This window comes from Geotrypetes seraphini, chromosome 8, assembly GCF_902459505.1.
Source record: "Geotrypetes seraphini chromosome 8, aGeoSer1.1, whole genome shotgun sequence".
NCBI lineage: Eukaryota > Metazoa > Chordata > Amphibia > Gymnophiona > Dermophiidae > Geotrypetes > Geotrypetes seraphini.
In genome coordinates this window covers 136,314,023-136,339,527 of record NC_047091.1, presented here as the reverse complement: position 1 = coordinate 136,339,527, position 25,505 = coordinate 136,314,023, and the positions used below count along the sequence as shown (strand labels likewise).

Here is a 25,505-nt window from a genome sequence, read left to right as displayed (position 1 = left end):
CCCATCACGAGCATTCCAACCCACGTACCTCTTCAAAATCTTCAGCAGCAGCAAGCAGCGCCTTCTAGCTGCTCCTTGCGCCAGCCTCAGCTCTCCCTCTGACATCACCTCCTGGTCTCACAACCAGGAAGTGATGTCAGAAGTAGAGCTAAGGCTGGCACAAGTAGCAACAAGAAGATGTTATTTGCTGCTGCTGCAGATTTTGAAAAGGGGAGAGGCTGGAGAGGAGGAGAGGGGTCAGTGCCCATGCAAAGACAGCGCCCGGAGCAGTCCACTCCCTTCGCCCCCCCTTGCTATACCACTGGCTGAGCATGAGAACCCTGCCCCCACCCAGCATCTTTCTCTCCTTTCCCTCAAGTGATTAGGAGTCTCTTAACTCTATTCTCCCAACCCCTGGTACCTTTTAGTTCGTTGCCAGCAGCAACTCATACCTGCTGATTGCACCGGCCTTCCTTATGATGCAACTTCCTGGTTCCACAAACAGGAAGTCGCATCAGAGAGAAAGCTCAGTGAAGCTGCATGCAGTGGGTATGAGTCGCTGCTTAGAGGACTGGGGAAGTGGAATTAAGATACCTCCAATCACCTGGGCGGGGAGAGAGATTTCAGGAGTCTTCAGATGATAAAGGTTGGCTGTGCCACTGCTGGGTGAGACTGTGTCTGCCCAGACCCACCCATGGCTATGCCACTATCATGGACATTTACACCTACTCAGGCACAGGAAGCACAACGAGCTATGTATATGGACTTCTATACCGGGGGGGAGGGGTAATTTTATAAGCAACATTTTAAACACATGTATGAAAACGCCTTTAGAAAATTACCCCATAATGTTTATATATGTAGATGAAACAGACTTTAAATATTAAAGTCTGATGTCTAAAGATGATCTTTCTGGGACAGATGGTATTAAGTGATTATGATCATTGAGTTTAGTTATCAAAATCTCAGGGGCTTTCTAGAGGTGGGGGAGGGAGAATGCAAGGTTGAAAGTTTTCTCTACCCCAGCCCTGCCCCCAGTCAGGGCAGGATTAACCAATAGGCCAAGTAGGCACGTGCCTAGGGCCCGAAATGGTCATGGGGGGCCGATGAAGGAGGGCATCAACATAGTTTTTTCCAAAAGGTGATGGGCCCCTCCAGCATCGATTGGCAATGCCCCCCCCCCCCCCCAATCGATGGAAAGTAAGACAAGCAAGCAATGTGGGTAAGAAAAGCAACAGGAACTGTAATTGTGCAAGCGGTGCTGCTTGCCCAAAGCTTCCCTCTGACACAGCTTCCTGTTTCCGCCTGGGCACATGGTGGGGTGGGGTGGGGTAGGGGGCCCAGTGTACTTGTGTGCCTTGGGGCCCTCGACGAATTAATCCTGCCCTACCCCCAGTGGTCATCATACCCTTGTTACCATCCCCAGTGCTCCACCTACCCTCAGCGTTAAGAAGTTTCCTATCTTTGTAAAGGTCTGTGAGGAAGAGACTGTTCACTAGAGTAGATTTTCCCAGACCCGATTCTCCTAAAAGATAAAACATTGAATGAAAGCATTTTTTCCAAAGTGATGAAATACAGTAGGACATTGATGATGCTTTGAGGACAAAACAGTATCTCAGGCCCTCATACTACTTCATGTGGTAGTATGTATCCATGATACCTATTTAGAAAGAAACATCCCCTAATCGTACGTTTATCTTAGTATAGAGAAATGCCAGCAAGCAAAACAGAAGAGCCCCTCATCTAGGGATATAGGCAAAAACAACAAGGAAAGACAAGGGGGATGTCTTAAACAATCAAAATAAGTCTTTATTCAAAACTGTAAATCCCTTATTCAAAACAATAAGTCCCAACAAGGATCCTAGTTTCAGTGTTTAGAAGACGCCTTCGTCAGGGGACACTATTGGAGAACAGTAACATAGAAAAGAACATATTAAAACCATAAAATCTTACATAAAAACAAAAAATGAATGGTATTAGTGGAAAATGTAATTGTACTCATAGCACCAATAAAAAGCCAAAAACAAAAGATCAAACGGAAGCATATTTCAAAATGTCTTATGCTTCCGTTTGGTTTTCAAGTTGAAGTTTATTATGGATTTGATTAATCGCTTATTCAAAATTCTAAGCGATGTACACAAACAGTAAAATTACAAGTTTCTGGGGGAAACAAACCAAATAAATACGACTAACCTGACAAGACATATAATACAAAAGGAAAAACTGGGGAAAAATCAATTTACTGTTTTGAATAAAGACTTATTTTGGTTCTTTAAGACATCCCCTTGTCTTTCGTTATAGAGAAATGCCACCCTCTCTACTGAACTCAATCCAGCAAAATGTCACCTCTACATAAAAGCTTGTGGACTCACAAGAAGGCACAGAGAGACAAGACTGGATTGGAAAGGAATAGAAAGCCATTCCCACAACCTTCCCATGAAGGGAGAACACAGGCAAAATATACAAAAATTCTCTGGTGCTCTGGGATTTTTTTGTAAATGTATTTTTATTATCGAAAATATCAACAAATAATGCATAATGCTCAATTCAGCAGGTGCAAGGGTTTCTTCAATACACCTGCCCATCACAGTTCAACAAGAACAAAACAGTGAGGACTACACCCCCCCCCCTCCCTTCCCTTCCCCACTTTAACATCAAGAGAAAGAGATCACAACAGCATATCCCCCTTATCAATTGCAGGAATGTCGCCACTCCTGAAAGCACTGCCAGGTACTAATGTAATAAAGGATCCTATAGAATGGTGCTGCCTGGCAGTTATCCTATAGATCTCATACCAAGCATCCAATTTTTCAATTACCACGTTCCAGTCAGACACACTATCCTGCTTCCACATGGATGCTAAGACTAATGTAGCAGCAGTAAAGTTTAACCTACTCCATTGGTCCCCTCCTTCATCCAAGCCTGCAACGGGCCTGTTCAATAATGCCACGCCTATCGTGGGCTCCACCCGTTTTCCCAGATTGGCTCTGGGATTTTTTAAATAAATTTCCACAGGCTGCCCTGAGGCCTTACACTATGCCAGAGTGGCCCAAACTGGAAGCCGAGACCCCAGATTGGATGACTAAAACCACATTTGGGGCATGACCTTGATGGACTCTCTTATCTCATTATTCTGTACTTCCAAGGGAAGGGGAGGTCACATAATTTTATTTGCACTTTATCATGGGGGTCATAGCCACACAGATTGACAACCACTGCTCAAACCAAAGGAAGGGCTTAAGGGTCTTACCAGCCACCATCAAGGTAAAGTCAAACCCCTTCTTGACTGATTTTCGATGCACCTGATTGGGCAGGGTAGCAAAGCCCACGTACTGCTTCTCATGATCCTGGGGACAGAAAATACGGAGAAGTGTTAGAAGACAAAAAAAAACAAAAATGTGGAAACCAACAATGTTAAAAAAAAACCTTTATTTTTCTTTTTCGAAAAGGCTTACAAACGCTATCCATAATTTGTGTTCCACGGACCCAACACGGGCCGTGTTTCAGTGAAATACCTTCCTCAGGGGTCCTAAAATAATAAACAAGTAATACACAATAAATAATAAACAAATAAACAAAGAGCAAATAAATGGTGTCAAAGAATATAAGGAGAAAGGTATAAAGGAAAACATGCATAGACAGAGAGAAAAATAGATAGATGAGAAAGACAAATAAATAGAGAATGTGCATGCCATTGAAGAAGAGGAGAATGTGGCAGAGCAGTAGTGAAAAGAAAGACATGTGTGTGTTTTTTCATGGGGTCAGTGGCAGTCCGCCCCAGGTGCTGTCTTACTAGGGGCACTGGATCCTCCCTTCTGCCCTCCTCCTCCCCTCCCCCACTACACACATGCGCTCCTTGCCTTTCCCCGTACCTTTTTTACTTCTCTAGCATGAGCAACGATGCTGTCAGCCTCGACACTCTCTCTGACATCCCACACCTAGGAAGTGACATCAAAGAGCAAGCCTACATGGACATGGGCAAGCTGCTCACGTCGGAGAAGTTAAAAAGGTACGGGGAACGAGAAGGTTTGCACGCGACAGGGGGGCAGGGAAGGGGTGCCACCGCCCCAGGGTGCCTCTCACCCTCACTATGCCACTACTTGGGGTGTATTCTCCAAATGGTTAGCTTTGCACAAACCATAACAGGAATGGGCCTCAATACTAATCCAGAGTAGTGAAGACACAGGGAGATTGCGAAGATCTGCAACGTAACGACATGGCAGATGAGGTTCAACGTGGATAAGTGCAAAGTGATGCATGTCGGGAACAAAAATCTCATGCACGAATACAGGATGTCTGGGGCGGTACTTGGAGAGACCTCCCAGGAAAGAGACTTGGGAGTTCTGATCGATAAGTCGATGAAGCTATCTGCGCAATGCGCAGCGGCGGCGAAAAGGGCAAAAAGAATGCTAGGAATGATCAAGAGAGGGTTATCATGCCTCTGTACCGGGCCATGGTGCGCCTTCACCTGGAGTACTGCGTCCAGCACTGGTCGCCGTACATGAAGAAGGACACGGTACTACTCGAAAGGGTCCAGAGAAGAGTGACTAAAATGGTTAAGGGGATGGAGGAGTTGCCATACAGTGAGAGATTGGAGAAACTGGGCCTCTTCTCCCTTGAAAAGAGAGACTGAGAGGAGACATGATCGAAACATTCAAAATACTGAAGGGAATAGATTTAGTAGAGAAAGACAGACTGTTCACCCTCTCCAAGGTAGGGAGAACGAGAGGGCACTCTCTAAAGTTGAAAGGGGATAAATTCCGTAAAAACGTAAGGAAATTCTTCTTCACCCAGAGAGTGGTGGAGAGCTGGAACGCTCTTCCGGAGTCTGTTGTAGGGGAAAACACCCTCCAGGGTTTCAAGACAAAGTTGGACAAGTTCATGCTAAACTGGTGAGACTGGACTCATTTGGAGCATTGGTCTTGACCTTGGGGCTGCCACGTGAGTGGACTGCTGGGCAGAATGGACCATTGGTCTGACCCAGCAGTGGCAATTCTTATGTTCTTATGCATGTGGAGTATGATCTCAATCATGAGGGCAACACTATGACTCCTGGCCCAAATAAAAAATAATAATAAATAAAAATTAGTGGATTTCATCACCATGGCCTCAAATGAGTCAACCATGAGGTGACAGCCCTGTGCCTTCGGGCTCCGTTTTCACCCCAGAGTATTCTGGAACTTGTGCTTATACTTTTTTTTTTTCCTATTGAACCCAGAGTGGCGCTGAACAAATGTCTCACCTACTTGTTCAATAACTGTGCTCTGGGGTAAATGCTGCTCTGCCATTTTGCATATCGAAGGCAGGAAATGAAAAAGAAAATGCGCTGAAGGAATCTCTGGGGCTGAGAGTCTGATCTTGATGCCACATAATGTATATATAAAGGCCTGCAAGAACGTGCTGGGTGCAGGCGAAAGTGATGGCACAGAAACCCCTCACCCCCATTGCTGGGATGAAGGCAACTCGAGTGAGGGCTCTGGCACACGTTCCTGCATGGAAGGGACATCTCAGCCCTATTACTGGAAGTTTCTCGGCGCACACAATTTGACTAATCATTCTCAGCTCATGAGCTCCTGCTCACAAATTCCTAGCTTGTATACCACTACAAATAGTGTTCCTCCCACACACAGGAAACTGGAACTGGAGTGACTGGGATGTGCTTACAATCAGATTTTGCACTACCAGAGATGAATAACTTTGAAGTCAGAAACCATCATATCATAGTGAGTGGGCTACAGGTCCTTCAGATTTTATCCATAAGAAGCGGAACGGAGCTCTTATCTAGGGTTACCATTTGGCTCCCGAAAAAGTAGAACGGATTGAGATATCCGAGTTTTACTTCCATTGCCTTCAATGGAAGTAAAACTTGGATGTCTCAATCCGTCCTCCTTTTTTCTGGAGCCATATGGTAATCCTATCCATACTCAGGACCCAGATGTCCCTTAAAACGGAGAAGGGGGTGGGATTTGATATACCACCTTTCTGTGGTTAGAATCAAAGCAGTTTCCATGCTATAAACAGATACTTATTTTCTACCTGGGCAATAGAGGGTTAAGTGACTTGCCCAGGGTCACAAGGAGCTGCTGTGGGAATCTGGTTCCCCAGGTTCTTGGGCTGCCACACTAACCACTAGGCTATTCCTCCACTCTAGATGCCAGCACTTGCAAAAAAGATATTCAGTGCATAGGCAGCAAAGAGTAGCAAAAGCATTAGAATTTGGCCTCATCTTTAAACCCCCCAATAACAATGTAATCATCCTCTTTTCTTGATCACTCCTCCATTAATATCCTGATTCACTCCCTAGTAATTTCAACCATAGATTACTGTAATGCCCTTTATCAAGGCATAACCCAGAAAGAAATTCGCCGTCTACAACTTTTGCAAAACACAGCTGTTAAATTAATCTATCACGCAAAAAAAATTTGACCACGTCACCCCTCTCCTCCGTAAAGCACATTGGCTACCTGTTACTCATCGTCTTTCCTATAAAATACTCCTCCTCACTTTTAAAACAGAAAACACTAACCAACCGGCGTTCATAGATAAACTTTTGATCCCTTACTCATCATCAAGGGCCCTCCGAAAGTCATAATACCGCTTTATAGAGCAATGGTCAGACCACACTTGGAATACTGTGTCCAACATTGGTCTCCCAACCTAAAGAAGGATATAAAACTGTTAGAGAGGGTGCAGAGACGAGCAACGAAGTTAATAAGAGGTATGGAGAACTTGGAATATGAGGAACGACTCAAGAAACTAGGACTGTTCTCCCTTGAGAAGAGAAGGCTGCGAGGGGACATGATCGAGACGTTCAAAATGCTGAAAGGCATCGATAAAATAGAGCAGGAAAATAAATTATTTACATTGTCCAACACGACACGGACAAGAGGACATGGTTTGAAGCTAAGGGGGGACAAGTCCAGGACAAATGTCAGGAAGTTCTGTTTTACGCAGCGAGTGGTAGACGCCTGGAATGCTCTCCCAAAGGAGGTTATCAAGGAATCCACTGTGCTGGGATTCAAAGGCAAATTAGATGCACATCTCCTTATGAGAGGCATAGAGGGATATGGGTGACTAAAACTACATCAGGTGTATACCTGACTGGGCCTCCGCGTGTGCGGATCGCCGGACTTGATGGACCATGGGTCTGATCCGGAGATGGCAGTTCTTATGTTCTTATGTTCTTATGTACTATCTATACCGTCAATACGGGAATTGTTTTACGACACTACTCGCAAATCCATCTTTTCAGTTACCGCTCCTTCTCTGTGGAATGCCCTTCCACTAGACATTCGATTAGCAAACTCACTCGGAAAATTTAAAACCAAACTTAAAACTTTCCTCTTTAAAGATGCTTTTACTCTTTAGCATCAGCCTCTGCCTTTTAATTCCTTGACTCATGTGTAGCTTTGAAACATCTAATACTTCTTTTGAAGTGATTCCCCCCCTAATGTCTTTACCACTCCTCACTTACCGTCCTTTTTTATTAATTTTACTTCGATGTATTTTAAACAACCTATCCCTCCTCTTCTTTCCTTCTGTTTCATGTATGTTAATCTGAATTTGTCCAGTATTTTTAATATTTGATAAATTATTGTTTTTATTTACTTATTTTAACTCTTTCCTATAATTTTTTTATAATGTACACCGTCTAGACATGTATTTTGATAGACGGTATATCAAAAATAAATAAACTTGATCTATTTACAGGGAAACTGCTAACAAAATACAGAGAGCCATTGCTCCAACAGTGCCTATCAATAGAAGCCAGGCCACACCCCTCAGGAGCCCCCACCCACCCTGCAAAGCCCCTCCTACTGCCATTCTCTCAACATGAATGACTCCACCCCTAGGGTTACCAGACGTCCAGATTTCCCCAGACATGTTCTCCTTTTCGAGGAAATGTCCGGGGGTTCCAGACAGCTTTTCAAAACCCGGCACTTTGTCTGGGTTTTGAAAAGCTTTCCAGGTAAGGACAACATCTGCGCATGCACGGATGCAATGCGGTGACGTCTAATCTAATCTAATATTTGTGAGTCGTTCAAACCTAAACAGGCTCTAGGCGACATCATCGCATCACACCATCACATGCGCATATGCCCTCCCGACAAGCAACCAGGTTGAGGGGGCGGGGCTGGGGCGGAGCAGGGCGTGACTTGGGCAGAATGGGGCATGGCTTACTTGGGTGGAATGGGGCGGGGCCATGGATCTAGATTTTCATTCCTGAAAATCTGGTAACCCTTCCCCCCTCTATATAGCCAGCCCCTCCCAACCTGTAAACTGTATATTATGTATAGGGGCGGGAAACTACGAGGTGACACCAGGAAATTCTTTTTCACTGAAAGAGTGGTTGATCGCTGGAATAGTCTTCCACTACAGGTGATTGAGGCCAGCAGCGTGCCTGATTTTAAGGCCAAATGGGATCGGCACATGGGATCTATTCACAGGGCAAAGGTAGGGGAGGGACATTAAGGTGGGCAGACTAGATGGGCCATGGCCCTTATCTGCCGTCTATTTCTATGTTTCTATGTTTCTTATATTGGAATTAAATCCCTACTATGTGTCGAGTTAGGATAAAAACTTGTACTGGAAAAAACTTGTACTATAACTATGGCAAATTGTAACCTGTTAACTGTATATTATATGTTAGCCTGAAACCCGTTCTGAGCTCTTTGGGGAGGACGAGATAGAAAATGAAAGAAAGAAATAAATGAATCCCTTACAGACATTCCTCTAAACCTCAGGACCAGTTAGCCAGTCTCACCCTCCCAGCCTGTGCTTCCCCCAACACACTTCCCTATGTCTAGCATGAGATCTGAGAGCTTAGCCTTAGGATGTCCTGTGGGTGTCTGGCTTACATGGTTCTGATAGACCTGTCACCGTTTACCATCAAACACTAGCCACTCACAGTGCAAAGCACTTGTTGAAACAGACTGCGATGTCAGGAAACATATTGCAATGGGGAAACATCTGTACTGGGCATAACATCATCAGGGTCATATGCTCTAAAGCCACTCAAAATCAGTCTGTGTACTGAGGACAGAAACGTCCAAGCCAAACACTGGGTTTAAACCATACGTAAAAGATACCAGAGGCAGAGACTTTACTGCCCCACTACAGCTTTTCTGGGCAGCCGAATCTGACAGCTGCTCTGAGCAGGATGGAAAGTTAAACTAGAATAGAAAGCGAGAGTCAATATTCCTGCAGAATGAACTCCTGCTTCTTTCAGATTCCATCTCGCCCTGTCTCCCAGCTCTCTCGCTTTCGCCTCCCCTTGCAGCCTCGGTGCTGCCTGGCCCTCCGCCTCTCCCCCACCTCTACCACTACCTTGATTTTGCTGGCATGGTTTCTCTGAGACAGGGTCCGGGGTGAGAGGAGCCGCTCCACTAATCGGGTCTGAATAATGATGGAATCCATGGCCAGGATGGGTAGGGGCCGTGTGCAAGGGGAACCGCCTCAAGCCAAAAAAAAAAAAAAAATGTCTGAAAGCCAATCCCTAATGTTCACGGGGCTGTGCTGAGTGAAGCCATATGTGCCGGGCCTCCCCCTCCTCCCCCCTTCTAAGGAAGGAGTTCACAGAAGGAATCATTCTAGCTGCAACTTCCTTAGGGAAGGGAAGGGAGGAACAAAGAGCAGGAACTGCTGAGCAAAGTGTCAGGGCCTCCCAGAGTTCCTTGTCTAACATCCATCCCAGTGCATTGTGGTATTTGCAGTCCTGCTTCCACTAAAGTTGGAAAAACTGTGTGAATTGACGTTTTTCCCATGAATTTGATTGCGCTCGATCAGAAAATATTTTTGTAATTTTTTTTTTAAGCCCATTCTGGGGTCCCTCAAAGCCACTGATTACATAAAGCTCAATTTTTCTTAACATTTAGTAATAGTTTTGCTCAATGGAGCAAATTTCTTGGCATTATAGCTATGGGCTCCTTTTACAAAGCCGCGCTAGCGGGTTTAACGCGTGCAACTTTTAATCAGGCATTAACCCCCCCGCGCTGGCCGAAAAACTACCGCCTGCTCAAGAGGAGGCGGTAGTGGCTATTACGCGCGTTAAACCGCCAGCGCGCCTTTGTAAAAGGAGCCCCGTAACTTGAGTTTTCACAATCAGCAATGGTTCATTGATAAAAAGACATTATATGTCAAAGTCTGTGGTATTGAAAATGAACAATAAATCGGTACAGAAATAACATGTCTCCAATATGCTTTTTATAACAAGTGGGGTCGGATTCCTTAGAAGCCACTAATACAGTTACAACCACAAAATAGGAAAACATTCTCCAGTCATCAAATGATGATAAAAAGACATTTCATGCAATAATCCCCCTCTTTTACTAAGGCGCGTTAAATCAGCTAGTGCGCCTTAGTAAAATGACCCCTAAATTTGGCGGTATTTTATTAAACGAACCTTCAATTTCTGCATTGTATTGTGGAAAATAACAGAAACTTAACTTACTTCTCCAATAGCTAAACACATACACTGTGGTGTAGTCATCTATCAATGGTGTTCCAAAAACTCAAGCATTCAATGCCTTCTTGGAACATCCCTCCTCTTCAGGATCACCGAGCTGTGGAACAGCTTCTCTGCCCATCTTCGGAGTTCGACCTCCCTCCAACACTTCAGAAAACATCTGAAAACCTGGCTTTTCTCCAAAATGTAACCACCCCCCCCACCTCCATTATTCAAAGCCCCCTCTTTCCTTCCTGTTTAGCAGCCCTTCTTCCTTCCATTGGAGTTCCTTTCTCTGTTTTAATTCCTGTAAACCGTGTCGAGCTCCACTTCCGTGGAGATGACGCGGTATATAAACTTAAGGTTTAGTTTAGTTTAGTTTAGTTCTTGAGATAGGATTAAGCCTGCGATGCTGTTTAATTCGTTGCCACAAGTTTCAGATTTCAAGTTTATTTAAAATTTGACGAATCGCTTAATCTTAGTACATAGCGATGAACAAAGCTAAAAATAATATATTACAGCGTTCGTGGAAACAGTACAAATAACACGCAGGACACACAGTACATACAGGACCACGCTGCATGAATATACCGCGTATGAGTTGAGCTACTAGCGAATTATCCCCCTCCTTTACAAAGCCACGCTAGCGTTTTTAGCGCCGGCTGTGGCAGTAGCAGCTTGGACGCTCATAGGAATTCTGTGAGCGTCGGGGTTGTTACCGCAGCGGCCAGCGCTAAAAACGCTAGTACGGCTTTGTAAAGGAGAGGTTGTGTTAAATTTCCACAATAAAGTGCAGATATCGATGGTCCATTTAATAAAATACTGCTAGATTTTTTTGCATAAAATGCCTTTTTATTATTATTTGATGGTAAGAAACATGTTTTTTTTAGTCTCCATCTGTTGAGAAAAATGAGATCCTGTTTCAATCAACATTTTGCTGTCCTTGTTCAATCAATCATTCATTCGGGGCTGGACTACTGTAATTCGGTCTATTTAAGCTTGACCAAGAAAAAGCTTTCAAAGACTTCAACTGATCCAGAATACTGCTGCTAGGCTGATCTGTGCCCCGAAGCCCATAGAAATTGAAAGGGCTTCGGGGCTGTTGCTATGCGGCTTTGTAAAACAGGCCCATAGTGGCGCTAGAAGGTAAAAGGGATGAAACTCTTCTCGTATGAGGAAAGACTAAAATGGTTAGAGCTCTTCAGCTTGTAAAAGAGACAGCTGAGGGGAGATATGATTGAAGTCTACAAAATCCTGAATGGAGTAGAATGGGTACAAGTGGATCGATTTTTCACTCCATCAAAAATTACAAAGACTAGGGGACACTCGATGAAGTTACAGGGAAATACTCTTAAAACCAATAGGAGGAAATTTTTTTTTCACTCAGAGAATAGTTAAGCTCTGGAACGCATTGTCAGAGGATGTGGTAAGAACAGATAGTGTAGCTGGTTTTAAGAAAAGTTTGGACAAGTTCCTGGAGGAAAAGTTCATAGTCTGTTATTGAGAAAGACATGGGTGAAGCCACTACTTGCCCTGTATTGGTAGCATGAAATATTGCTACTCTTTGGGTGTTGGTCAGGTACTAGTGACCTGGATTTGTCACCGTGAGAACGGGCTACTAGGCTTGATGGATCATTGGTCTGACCCAGTAAGGCTATTCTTATGTTCTTAGGATGAGCATTAGCAGTAAATATGAGAGGCTGAGCTCATACTCTGGCTTTGGAGAGAGATTCATTACTGTCTAGGTACATGCAACACTAACCCATTTGGAGACATTGCCCTGAAGAAATGGTTGAGTCAGGCCCAAGATTTATGAATGTCTCAGAGCTAAAGCAGAGAGAGAGAGAGAGGACAAAAGCCCTGGGTCTTTTATACCGTAATGACTAGACTGTATCTAGAAAAGTTGTAGCCGTTAAAGACTTTCATGCAGTGTATTTTATGTGTATATCTAAATTCATATGACTTTATATACATGTCAGTACATTCTATATAGTTCACCCTGATGGATCCATGTGCAAATTAATAATTGGCACTAACAATTAGTTCCATGAATAGGCACTTATTAGTATTAGAGGTTGTGCACAGGCTTCTCTAACAACCGTGTCCAACCGCTCTCGCTTGCATCTAAAAAGGGGGAATACTAATGAGAGATGGCATAGGCACATCAGGAGTCATCCAAGCTATGTTTAAATCCTAACCCTAACTCCCCTTTTGTCCTGTGTGTCCATCATAATTAGATTATATGCTCTTCTGAGTAGGGACCGTCTCTTACATGTACAATGTGCATCTCTGCGTGCACCTGGTAGCAATATAGAGATAATAAATTGTGCTATTGTTGAATTCAGGCCCGGTGTTAGAAAATAATGGCCATCTGTCCCACGCCCACAGTTAGGCATGACTTGTCAGCTGAGCTCCTATTCTGTAAAGGTAGAGCACCCTTTATAGAATAGGGACGTCTTTCAGTGACTAACATTTTGCGCTATATATAGAATTCCTTCTGGAAAGGCAGTAGACACATATAGAAACATAGAAAGATGACGGCAGAAAAGGGCTACAGCCCATCAAGTCTGCCTACTCTACTGACCCACTTCATTAAGTCTGAGTGCTAATGACCCAGTTCCTTAACTCGACCCTCGTAGGGATCCCACGTGAATGTCCCACTTATTCTTAAAGTCGAGCACGCTGGTGGCCTCGATCACCTGCACCGGAAGTTTGTTCCAGTGATCCACCACCCTTTCTGTGAAGAAATACTTCCTGGTGTCACCACTAAATTTCCCTCCTTTGAGTTTGAGCAGGTGCCCCCTTGTGACCGAGGGTCCCTTGGGAAAGAATATGTCGTTTTCCACCTCGACATGACCTGTGACGTACTTGAATGTCTCAATCGTGTCACCCCTTTCCCTGCGCTCCTCTAGAGAATAGAGCTGCAATTTGCCCAGTCTTTCTTCGTATGAGAGATCCTTGAGTCCGGAGACCATCCTAGTGGCCATCCGCTGGACCGACTCAGCTCAGTATACTAAATGCAATAAACAAACCATAAACTATATCTTTGACCCAACCCATACTAGCTATGGCTGATTTAACAAACAAGTCATTCATGTCACATGACTTTTTTCTAGCCCAGAACTTTCCAAGGTGAAAGGTACAGACAACAGTTATAAATATTCACCTCAACTCTGAGGAAGAATTCTCCTCATCTCCCTCAACCTTTCCTTGGTATTTGATCCAGTGGATCATAGTCAATTACTTAACAAATACAGATAGGTCCTGCCTTACACAGAGGTCGTACGTGGTCTCTTGGCAGGACACAGCTCCTTCTGCATACTCATTTACCTGTGATGTCCCTCGAGTCAATTTTGAGTCCAATCTTATTCAATACTTTCCATACCATACATTTTCTTCTATACCGCAAGTTTCGACAAGGACTCAATGCGGTTTTCAACAAGATTTCTAATCAGTGGTCATGAACAGTGAATTACAGGTTTGAAGAAGAAGAAATGTCTTTGCATTTTGAATTATAGGTTTGAAGAGAAGAGATGAGTCTTGGGCCCTTTTGGCAGTACTCCTACAAATCTTGGCTCTAGCGTCATTTATCTACACAGATGATATTCAGATTAGAGCATGAGCCGGGGACAAATTTGTTTCCATCCCTGCGGGATCTATCTCCATCCCTGTCCCATCCCCACGAGTTGTCACTGTCCTTGCACCATCCCTGCCAGCTCTGTCCTCATCTGCACAAGCCTTGAATACTTTAAGAGGCTTGGGCAGATGATGACAGAGCTGGCAAGGATGGGGCAGGATCCCAATATAAACGACTGGGTTAGGTCAAAAAAGCCTAGTTCCAAAAAACGGAATCACAAATAAACAGATAGAGGAACCAGTTCAAAAAATACTTTCCACTTTCAACGGTGCTCAGAATCCAAGATGGAATGTAAGAACTCAGAGTGGGGGATTAACCCCTACCAGAACTCTTGTGGTATCTATCATTGCACCATGACTGCTGTGAAAAGTTGTTTTGAAACATTGAATAAAATAAGTGATACTTTGTAACTTGCACACTTTCAAATTGCTTATAATGTATGAATGATTCAAAGGTTAAGTAACTTAGCTGAAGATTGCTGCTAGCGTTAGTTTGGCTGGGTCCTAACTAACGCTAGCAGCAATCTTCAGCTAAGTTACTTAACCTTTGAATCATTCATACATTATAAGCAATTTGAAAGTGTGCAAGTTACAAAGTATCACTTATTTTATTCAATGTTTCAAAACAACTTTTCACAGCAGTCATGGTGCAATGATAGATACCACAAGAGTTCTGGTAGGGGTTAATCCCCCACTCTGAGTTCTTACATTCCATCTTGGATTCTGAGCACCGTTGAAAGTGGAAAGTATTTTTTGAACTGGTTCCTCTATCTGTTTATTTGTTGTTAAGGATGGGGCAGGGACAGAACTTGTGGGGATGGGATGGCGATGGAGATAGATCCCAAGGGGACAGGGACAAATATGTCCTTGTGTCATTCTCTAACCAGAAGTTAGCACCTAAAGAGCCATTAAACCCAGATGATATTCTTGCCCTGTACTCTTATGATAACCTCAGTTACAGGATGGCTACAATCGCATAAGATGAAGTTAAATCCCAAAACTCCAAGTCTATGTTCTTCTCATGAAACTTGTTTCTTTGTTCTGTGCTTTTTACTATGTCAGGTACAGCTATTCCCTGAAACCACTTGGTCAAAATTTGTCAGTCTAGGAGTTGTCATTGATAACAGCCTGACCTTTCAATTCAATATTTGTTCAGGGGTTAAGAAATACTTTTTTAGGCTGAGGAAAATTTGTTCGATCCAGCTTCTCCTGGACATTGTGATCCTCAGAACCCTCATTCATGCTTTTGTTCATACTAATTTAGGCTACAGTAATACATTATTTCATGATCTATGGGGGTAGATATATTACAGATGCAAATAATACAGAGTACAGTTGTTAAACTCATCACTTGAGCTTGTAGGTCTGATCAAGTAATGCATTTACTCCTTAAAATTTTGGCATTAGAGCACAAAATGTATTTTTCAGGGTTTCCACTATTCTTGTTCCACATTTGCTCCCCTGTTCCCCATCCAGAACCTCCCTTAGGTCCACATAACAGTGTCTCTCAAACTGTGGTGTTCCCCAAAGAGATTCCAGGTGTGCCACAAGAGATTCCAGAATTTTACTTTTATTTTAAAAAATTCCCTTCATAAGTATACACTAGATGACATGTACATCACATATGAAAAAGTTTGTCAATGTTATGTCTGTTTGTGTAAGGATACAACCGTGACTGGTCCTTGAAAACTAAAGGCAAGTAATTTTAATTTTATGTTTTTTTATGCAGTAGTTATCCTAACTTGAGCAACAAAGCAATCAAGGTTTTTTTACTGTTTGGCTCGTCTTATCTTTGCAAACTTGAATTTTCAGCTTTGACAGAAATTAAATTGAAAAAAAAAAAAGAGAATGACTGCAGATGGTGGATGATGAAATGTGTGTTTGCTTGTCAACTATCGAGCTGCATTTTGAGTTAATTTGCACTCAAAAATAAGCACATCTATCGCATTATTAGCAATTTTATTTATATACTTTAGTTTCACCATTGTTACAATTACCTATACATATTTTTTGTTGGTTTTGCAATTTTATCATTTCAATTTTAATGTGCTGTGAAAAACATTTGCTCCGTTTAGTGGTCTGACCCAGTAAGGCTATTCTTATGTTCGTATGCGTCTCCATAGGCGCAAGACAGATGCCTTAAATGTAGACCTGTAAAAAGCTGGCCTACTTTTAAGGCATCTGTTAGAAAAAGAAAGTTGTGATTCTGTAAAGGATGCCGTTGCATGACTGACAGATCGGCGGCTGCCAAGATCAGCGGCCTTTAGAGAATCAGACTGAAAATGGTTTGTTTTTTTTATCAATAAATTAATGCAGTGTGAAAACAGAAAAGTTATAGCTATAATACCAAGAAATTTACCCCCTCCTTTACAAAGTTGCGCTAGCGTTTTTAACGCCAGCCGCGGCAGTAAAAGCGCAGATGCTCCTAGGAATTCTAGCGTGGCTTTGGAAAGGAGGGGGTTACTCCATTAAGCAAAAATAATAGGAAACTTTAAGAAAAAAAAGGAGCTGTATGTAATCAATGGCTTTGAGGATCCCAAGGATGGGCTTTAAAATAATTTTTAAAAATAATTTTCTGATCAAGGACAATCAAATTCATGGGAAAAACTTCAATTTGCACAATTTTTCCAACTTTAGGTTTTTCTGGACACCCACCAGGATTGCAGACTTGTAGTTTTGCTTTCCCATTTTAGGGCTAGATTCACTAAGCAAACCGATCATGTACCAATCGGTTTGCGACCCCTTTGGGACCCGATTTCCCTCCGACCTGATTCACTAACCTCTGTCCCGATCATCCTCCAATCCTGGGGGAATGGCATTCAAATGTAGGCAAGCAGCGATTCATTAAACAAAATGAGGGACACTGACTGGGCTGACCAATCCAAAAATAAGTAGAGAAAGAGAGATTGTTCACCCTCTCCAAGGTGGAGAGAATGAGAGGGCACTCGCTAAAGTTAAAAGGGGATAGATTCCGTAAAAACGTAAGGAAGTTCTTCTTCACCCAGAGAGTGGTAGAAATCTGGAACGCTCTTCCAGAGGCTGTCATAGGAGAAAGCACCCTTCAGGGATTCAAGAAAAGGTTAGATAAGTTCCTGCTGGACCAGAACATACATAGGTAAGGCTAGACTTAAATAAGGCACTGGTCTTGGACCCAAGGGCCGCCGCGTGAGCAGACTGCTGGGCACGATGGACCACTGGTCTGACCCAGCAGCGGCAAATCTTATGCTCTTATGACTGCTGAGGACCAGTCGCTCAGGTCCTTTCTGACTGCCCTGCCTTCTGCCGCCCTGCTCTCTGCCCTGCTTCTCTGCTCTTTGCCCCGATCTCCTGCTCTCAGCCCCCGACTTTCCAGCTCTGTCTGCCCCGATCTCCTGCTCTCAGTCCCCAACTTTCCAGCTCTGTCTGCCCCGATCGCCGCCCTACTTCTGCCCCAATTTCCTGCTCTCAGCCCCTGACTTTCTAGCTCTGTCTGCCCCAACTCTCCTGCTCTCTTCCCCCCCTCCCCCTCCCTGACTTTCCAGAGCTCTGCCCAGATCACCTTCCCCACAGTGCAAGCCTGTGGTTTTAACCCACGGGTTTAAAACGGTGTTAAAACCACGGACTCGCTGGGCTTGGAAAAGTTAGAAAAGTTAACAGTAAAAAAAAAAAAAAGGTCGCTGCTGCATTAAGCATGCGCAGACCATCTACAGATGGTCTGCGCATGTGTCAGGATTGCTACAGAGCGATCCGGGCATTTGGTTGGGGGCGTGATTCCGATCCCCCTCATTTGCATGAAGGCAATTCATGAATCAGCCCCCCCCGGACACGGATCAGATTCCTCATGGATCGGATCCAATCCATGCTCTTAGTGAATCTAGCCCTTAGTCCAGACATGAGCAATTCCGGTCCTCAAGTCCAGTCGGGTTTTCAGGATTTCCCCAATGAATATGCATGAGATCTATTTGCATGCACTGCTTTCAATGCATATTCATTGAGGAAATCCTGAAAACCCAATTGGATTCAAGCCCTCAAGGACCGGAGTTGCCCATGCCTGCCTTAGTCCCTACAGAAAGCAAGGCTACAAGTCCCTGCATGCAATGGGGGTAAAGTCAAGAATGGATGAAAATTTGGAGTCAATTAGCAACTCTGAAGGAGCTACAATTTAGCAGGATAAGAACATAAGAATCGCTATACCAGGACAGACCAAAGGATGAGGTATTAACCTCAAAAGTGAAAAAATTCACTTCCAGTCTATATATTAGCTGTCTCCTCACCCCCTCCCATCTGCTTTAGCTGATATAGAAAGTAAGTTCAATAAAGGACAACTTTCAGATGGGCCAGCCAGGCAACCCCTCTGTTTTAGCTAATACACCAAAAATGGTAGATAAATAATACCCAAGACCATAGAAAGTAATAGAGGAAGTGAGAAGTGAAGTTAAAACCAAAGGAACAAGGAGATAAGAACAGACAAGGGGGGTGGGGGGTAAGAAGGGAGGGATTTCCTGAGGCTTTTTCTTTTCACTGATGCTCACAACTCAACCTTTACTATGATAGATAGGGAACACCTCTATGTTTCAGCTGGGGGACTTGTTAAAGTGGGGTGCAGACTTCCATATTACTGCAGAGATGCCTGAGATTTTTAGGTTCTGTTATTCAGCTGAATGCAGTCTGGGGGTGGGGCACTATAAAGAACATTAAAATAAACAGGACAGGAAGATTCTGAAGAAGCTGTCCCATGACCCACAAATCCCCCTCCAAGCCACAGCACCAATGTCTGCTTCACATTCCTGCAGAGAAGAGTCTGCACTGCCCTTTTGGCTCCCAAAATACAGATTTCTGCTACTGACTAAAAATAAGTTCCCAGAAACAGGAAATAGGGGAGGGGGGTCTGAGATCCTTGTGATGCAGAGAGCGAGTCTCCACCCCTGTGGAGTGAGGCTCACTTCATTCTCCACATCTTCTAAACTGCAAAGCTTGCCGGTATTACTCCTAAAGATAACACTTACATGTGGAAATGGGTGCAAAGCACAAGTGATGTAAGCAGACACCTGATTTTGGGTGGGTCTGGTTCCAAACTGGGTGGGCACAGAATTAGGGTTACCATATGGCTCCAGAGAAAGGAGAACAGATTGAGACATCTGGGCTTTACTTCCTTTGAAAGCAATGAAAGTAAGGAGGATACAGTGAGACATCTGTGGGGATAAATGGACAATACTCGGACTGGAAGAGAGTCACCAGTGGGGTGCCTCAGGGCTCGGTGCTTGGACCCGTGCTCTTCAACATCTTTATAAATGATCTGGACATTGGTACGACGAGTGAGGTGATTAAATTTGTGGACGATACAAAGTTATTCAGAGTAGTGAAGACACAGGGGGATTGTGAAGATCTGCAACGTGACATAATCAGGTTCGAGGAATGGGCATCGACATGGCAGATGAGGTTCAACTTGAATAAGTGTAAAGTGATACATGGAGGTAACAAAAATCTCATGCACGACTACAGCATGCCCAGGAAAGAGACTTGGGAGTTCTGATCGACAAGTTGATGAAGCCGTCCATGCAATGTGCGGCGGCAGCGAAAAGGGCAAACAGAATGCTAGGAATGATAAAGGGGATCATGAACAGATCGGAAAAGGTTATCATGCCGCTGTACCGGGCTATGCTGTGCCCTCACCTGGAGTACTGCGTCCAGCACTGGTCGCCGTACATGAAGAAGCACAGGGTACTACTCAAAAAGGTCCAGAGAAGAGTGACGAAAGGGTAGTTAAAGGGCTGGAGTTGCCGTACAGCAAAAGATTAGAGAAACTGGGCTTCTTCTCCCTTGAACAGAGGAGATTGAAAGGGGACATGATCAAAACATTCAAGGTACTGAAGGGAATAGACTTAGTAGATAAGGGCAGGTTGTTCACCCTCTCCAAGGTAGGGAGAACGAGAGGGCACTCTCTAAAGTTAAAAGGGGATAGATTCCATACAAACGTAAGGAAATTCTTTTTCACCCAGAGAGTGGTAGAAAACTGGAACGCTCTTCTGGAGTCTGTCATAGGGGAGAACACCCTCCAGGGATACAAGAAAAAGTTAGACAAGTTCCTGCTGAACCAGTACGTATGCAGGTAGGGCTAGTCTGAGGGCGCTGGTCTTCGACCAGAGGGCCGCCGTGTGAGCAGACTGCTGGGCACGATGGACCACCGGTCTGACCCAGCAGCGGCAATTCTTATGTTCTTATGTTCTGTGTTTTACTTCTATCAAAAGCAATAGAAGTAAAACCCAGATGTCTCAATGCATCCTCCTTTTCCTGGAGCCACATGGTAAGGCAGCCTCTACCTCCTGCTCTCTGTCTAGTATCTCTCCTTTCCCCACCCTCTCATGCAAGCAATCCAGGCTTTCAAAACCCTCCCCCCATGTACCTTCTTCACCAGCAGAGAGCAGCGCTGCTCAGCACCAGCACACAGCCCTCCCTCTGAACACCTTCCTGTTTTTACATAGGTGGGCCTACATCAGAGGGAAGGCTGTGAGCCAGCACTGAGCAGCATACATTAGTTACTGCTCACTGCTGACGAAGAAGTGGCATTTCAAAGGTCCTCGGGGGAAGGAATGCTGGGAGTTCTCAGCTGATTGGGCTTAGGAATCCCCAGGAGCTCTTAGGTCTACAGCAATTGGGAGGGCCCAAGGTGACACCACAGGCACACAGGTTCCTTAAACATCTTTCTGCTCACATCACACTCATCCTCTCTCCTTTGAGTTCAAGTGGTGAAAGAGGCATAGGCAGCAGAATGGGATGAGCCACAAGAGCCCCGGACCACATCAATATTTTCCTCAAAGACAGCATCAGTAATGAGAGATCTGGGAACAGAATTCAGAGGTTGGTTTGTTTGGCTCCTCCAGCCAAAAACATGCTCCACTGCCTCCAGTAAGTAGAGTTTCCATCTCTCAATCAATTATGGATAAAATTGCTTCCAGTTCGAGACATCCAAAACAAAAAATAACCAAACAGGGAACCCATCAAACTCAGTGTACAGAATTGGTATACCGGGCAACAATATTAAAATAACACTAAATAAACTCACATACAAAGATTTTTTTGTAAATGCTCTTCGAATAAGGAGTTTAAATACCAAGCTAAGAGTCTGATCTAGTAGTTTCGAGAGAGGAACTATCCCGAGAGGGCTATACAGCAGGCATACTTGAGGGCATTATATGATAATCCAGGTCTCCTTCTTCAACCACAACAAAAATAACTTATGGATAAACAAATTTGTGTACTGACGTATTCAGATAAAGAATCTCAAATAGCTAAGATCATATGCAAGCTTTTGCACATATTGGCCATGCATGCAGTGTTTAGAGAAGGTCCATGTATGGTCTACGCTAAACCTAAAAATTTAGCCAATCATCTAGCAATTGCACGAGATGTTGAATCTACTGGGAGTTGTCAACAGGCTGGGGGTCATAACCCTTGCAAACAATGTACTATATGTGCAACATCTTTGAGTTGTGATAGTTTGATTCACCCTAACAACAGAATATACAGATATCATCGAACTACCTGTAAATCTTTGTGGATAGTGTATGCTATACTCTGTCCATGCAACTTAAAAATGGGTTGCACTACAAGTCAAGTGAAGACAAGATTGCTGGAATATAAGAGCAGAATACACAAAGCCGTGATTTACAGCTCCAATGGTATCATACTGCAGGGCCCATACATTTGATGACCTTAGGTGGTTCATTATTGAACAAATTCCAGAAACATATGTAGGAGACAGGAAGGCTTGAGTCCAATTAAGGGAGCAATATTGGATATTTGAGCTGAATACAGTCATTCCCAATAGTTTAAATGAAAGTACTGAATGGAATACTATAATTTAGACATTGGGTCTACATGCTGTGTGAATTAGATTTGGGGACTTGCCTTATATGTCATCTTTTGTAATTCTCAGGGTCCCTAGGTTCTCCAGTGGACGGACATTAAACTAAGAGTATGTTTTTTTCACCTGACTCCTTTTGGCTGATTGAATTTAATTACTATTGGTAAATGTTCTTTTAGGAACAAAAAAGTTTGTTGAAAATGATGTCACTGCAACGTATTTGAAGCAGTCCACGGCACCCTCTCATCTCAGGCTGCACAGCGCTAACAACTACTCCAGAACTGTGTCCTCAGGGTGAACTTATGATTGTGGAAGTCTGCTCCGACTAATTGCAACAAGGGTTCCTGAAGAAGGGAGGACAATCCCGAAACTAAGCTTCATTGAACCTTAGGAGCACTATGATAGACAAATAATGATAGTGAGAGAGTTATTCATTAGTTTGGCTGTTCGGAGTGCCGTCCACAGAGGAGCAAATTGGAAAAGCTGGAGATTAGTACACACTTTGTGCAAACTGTTTCAGCATTAGCATATTGGGAACATATAAAAATATATATTCACTGATAAGCTAATTGAATTCGCATTATATCACTATTTAAAAATAAAAAGCATATGGTATACGCCCATGATGGTGTGTAACTGAGGACTGGGATAAAGCCTCGGTAGAATCTTGACATGTAAGCCTTTGAACTCTGATTTTTCCGGCGTTCTCATAGCTTTTGTTAGCACATTTACAAAAAATTCTGTACATGTGGGGGATTACAGTATGAGACAGGCACTGGTCAGTCAGTATGCAGCTCACAGGTTTAGTGGGAAGGAAGCAGTAAGTGGAATGGGGCAATATTCCACTAGCAGGAGAAGGATATAGACTGTTTGTGACCTGTAGGCACCCATAGGGGAGAATGGAAGGAGAGGGACATAGATTCCAGATATCAACAACAACAACAATTTATTATTTCTATAGCGCTTCCAGATGCATGCAGCGCTGCACTTTGTACATGCAAAGGTGGTCCCTGCTCAGAAGAGCTTACAATCTAATTATGGCAGACACACTGGACAAAAGGGGATTCAGAACAATGCTCTTGCAGGGAATTAGAGGGGGGGCTGGAGAAGGGTATGGTTTGCTTATGATCTATTGATATCCATGGCCGTGGGGGGAGAGAATAGAAGGGGAGGGGCTTAGATCCCAGATATGTCCCAATCATGTGATGTCAGGGATGTACGATGCACTATACCCCTCAAGTCTGAAGAGTGACTTACTTACTTGAGGGAACCAGATAATGTTCATATGATTGATTGTATCATTACGCTATCTCAGATGATGCCAAGGGGTCAAAACACTGTGAGAGGTGCACACCACAGGAAGCAATAGTGGCGTGTTATTGATTGTCACTCCTTTCCACTTCAATACACTTATTGTTCTAATCATTCAGTGTACACATATTGGAACACAGAATTCACAATTGAAGACAGAATAGCCAGACAAACATTATTTCGTCATACATTCAGACTCCTGAGGTAGGCCTGCTTAGGGCCGAAACACGATCGTGTCGAGTCTTTTAATTCAATAAACGAGATTGAACACCAATCAGTCACCTTCGTTGTTTTTCTTCTGCCAAGGGGTTAAAACCCATGAACCTGTCACATCATCATGGATATATAATACCACAATTGCTACCTACACAGGTGACTTCAGATGCTACCAGGGTAACTTCAGATGCTACTGTTGCGCAAAGTGGTATGGTAGCTGTGTTAGTCCACTTTTAATGGTAATAGATAAAAATAAAACAAAACAAAGAAATGAAGAGGTTACTTTTTTATTAGACTAAATCCATTTTTTGATTAGCTTTTGTACGTAAGAAGGTATTGTCTTCAAAAACTAATCAAAAAATGTATTGTTAGTCCAATAAAAAGGTATCATATTATTTTATTTGCTTTGTTTTATTAGTATTTATTACCCTCTATAGTTCTAAGTAACATCCCAGCATATCCAGGTAGTCTTTTCTCAAAATCCTAGTAAGAAGGGAACAGAAGGTTAAGGAGTCACACTACCACACCCCACATAAACACCCCCAACTGCATCCCAACACACATGCACAACACCACACATTCCCACAGTGGTTAAAGCTACAGCCTCAGCACCCTGAGGTTGTGGGCTCAAACCCATGCTGCTCCTTGTGACCCTGGGCAAGTCACTTAATCCCCCCAATGCCCCAGGTACATTAGATAGATTGTGAGCCCACCGGGACAGGCAGGGAAAAATGTTTGAGTACCTGAATAAATTCATGCAAACCGTTCTGAGCTCCCTTGGGAGAATGGCATGGAAAATTGAATAAATAAAGTATGTCAGATTTAAAATACTTCCTTCTAGAAATTACACTGAACTGCTGGCATAAAGCGCAAACCTCATCTGAGCAAAAAATCCAGTAAACAAGGAAATATAATCAGACTGAATCATCAAGGTTCTGAACCACAAGACCAAGAGACCTAACCCTCCAGGAATGTAAAAAAAAAAAGTAAAACAGCAGCAAGTAACCTTTGTTGTTAGTTTATGGCAAATGCCCAGTACCATAAACTCCCTGCTGTCATAGTCTAGTCCCAACTGGCTCATGCCCTTTGCTGGTACCTAATTCTGCCACAAGAGGGAGCCAGTGGTGAGAACAATGGACAACTGTAAAAACTGAAAAGTACTGCACTGCTCTAACCCATGGCACTTTTAATTATATTAGGTTATAACATTCCAATCCCAAGCAATTTATAGGGCAAAAAAAATAAATGTTTCATTTCTAATGTATGAGAGCACAATCTCAAAGCCATTTACATGGTAAATTGTGATTTAGGGACATGACTTGTGGCATAAAACTACTTTCCCTCTAAAAATCTACCTGCACTAGAAGCGAGTGCAAATCTCGTATTATCTCTGTTCTTTATATAGTGAGTTAAAAAGTAGAGATGGACAATGAAAAATTAGACCCATTACTACAATGGTTCCCTGATTACCTCCTACTTTAGGGCCTCTTTTACAAAGCTGTGGTAGCGATGCTTGCTGTGGTAAATGCACCAAAGCCCACAGGAATTGAATGGGCCTCGGTACATTTACCGAGGCAGCATCGCCACTGCAGCTTTGTAAGAGTGGCCCTAAAGTAGGAGGTAATCAGGGATCCATTGTAGTAGTTGCATTGCATGCCACCAATCCAGGGAAAGCAGTGGCTTCTCCCATGTCTGTCTCAACAGCAGCTTATGGACTTTTCCTCCCGGAACTTGTCCAAACCAGCTATATTAACCGCTCTTACCACATCCTCTGGCAACGCATTCCAGAGCTTAACTATTCTCTGAGTGAAAAATATTTCCTCCTATTGATTTTAAAAGTACACTTCACCCTCCGTATTCACAGTGATTGGGAATGAACAGACCCGCGAATACGGAAAAACCGCGAATAACTTTCTCATATGTTATTCACGGTTTTATCATATTCTCGAGGGTTTTTAACAGAAAACCGCAAATAACATAGGAGAAAACCTCTGGAATCCATACAACAATGTCCAAGTTTGCACTTATACCCACAGAAATTGGCCATGGATGACCCAACTGCCCCCGAATAGAGGG

The 25,505-nt window shown here is 43.5% G+C and overlaps 1 protein-coding gene across 3 annotated transcripts in view; it reads right to left on the bottom strand.

Moving 5' to 3' along the window:
* SEPTIN5 (septin 5) overlaps positions 1-25,505 on the bottom strand; it is an 83,235-nt gene that overhangs the window by 19,734 nt on the left and 37,996 nt on the right. Inside the window, exons 1-3 of one of the 3 annotated variants that reach the window (XM_033956940.1) lie at positions 9,307-9,454; positions 3,230-3,326; positions 1,418-1,504 (exon numbers count right to left, since the gene is read on the bottom strand). In XM_033956940.1, the coding sequence (XP_033812831.1) occupies positions 1,418-1,504; positions 3,230-3,326; positions 9,307-9,396 (274 nt within the window). In that variant the 5' untranslated portion in view covers positions 9,397-9,454. Of the gene's footprint in view, positions 1-1,417; positions 1,505-3,229; positions 3,327-9,303; positions 9,455-25,505 lie in introns of those variants that run through there. The other 2 variants (XM_033956939.1, XM_033956938.1) reach the window with 2 other exon arrangements.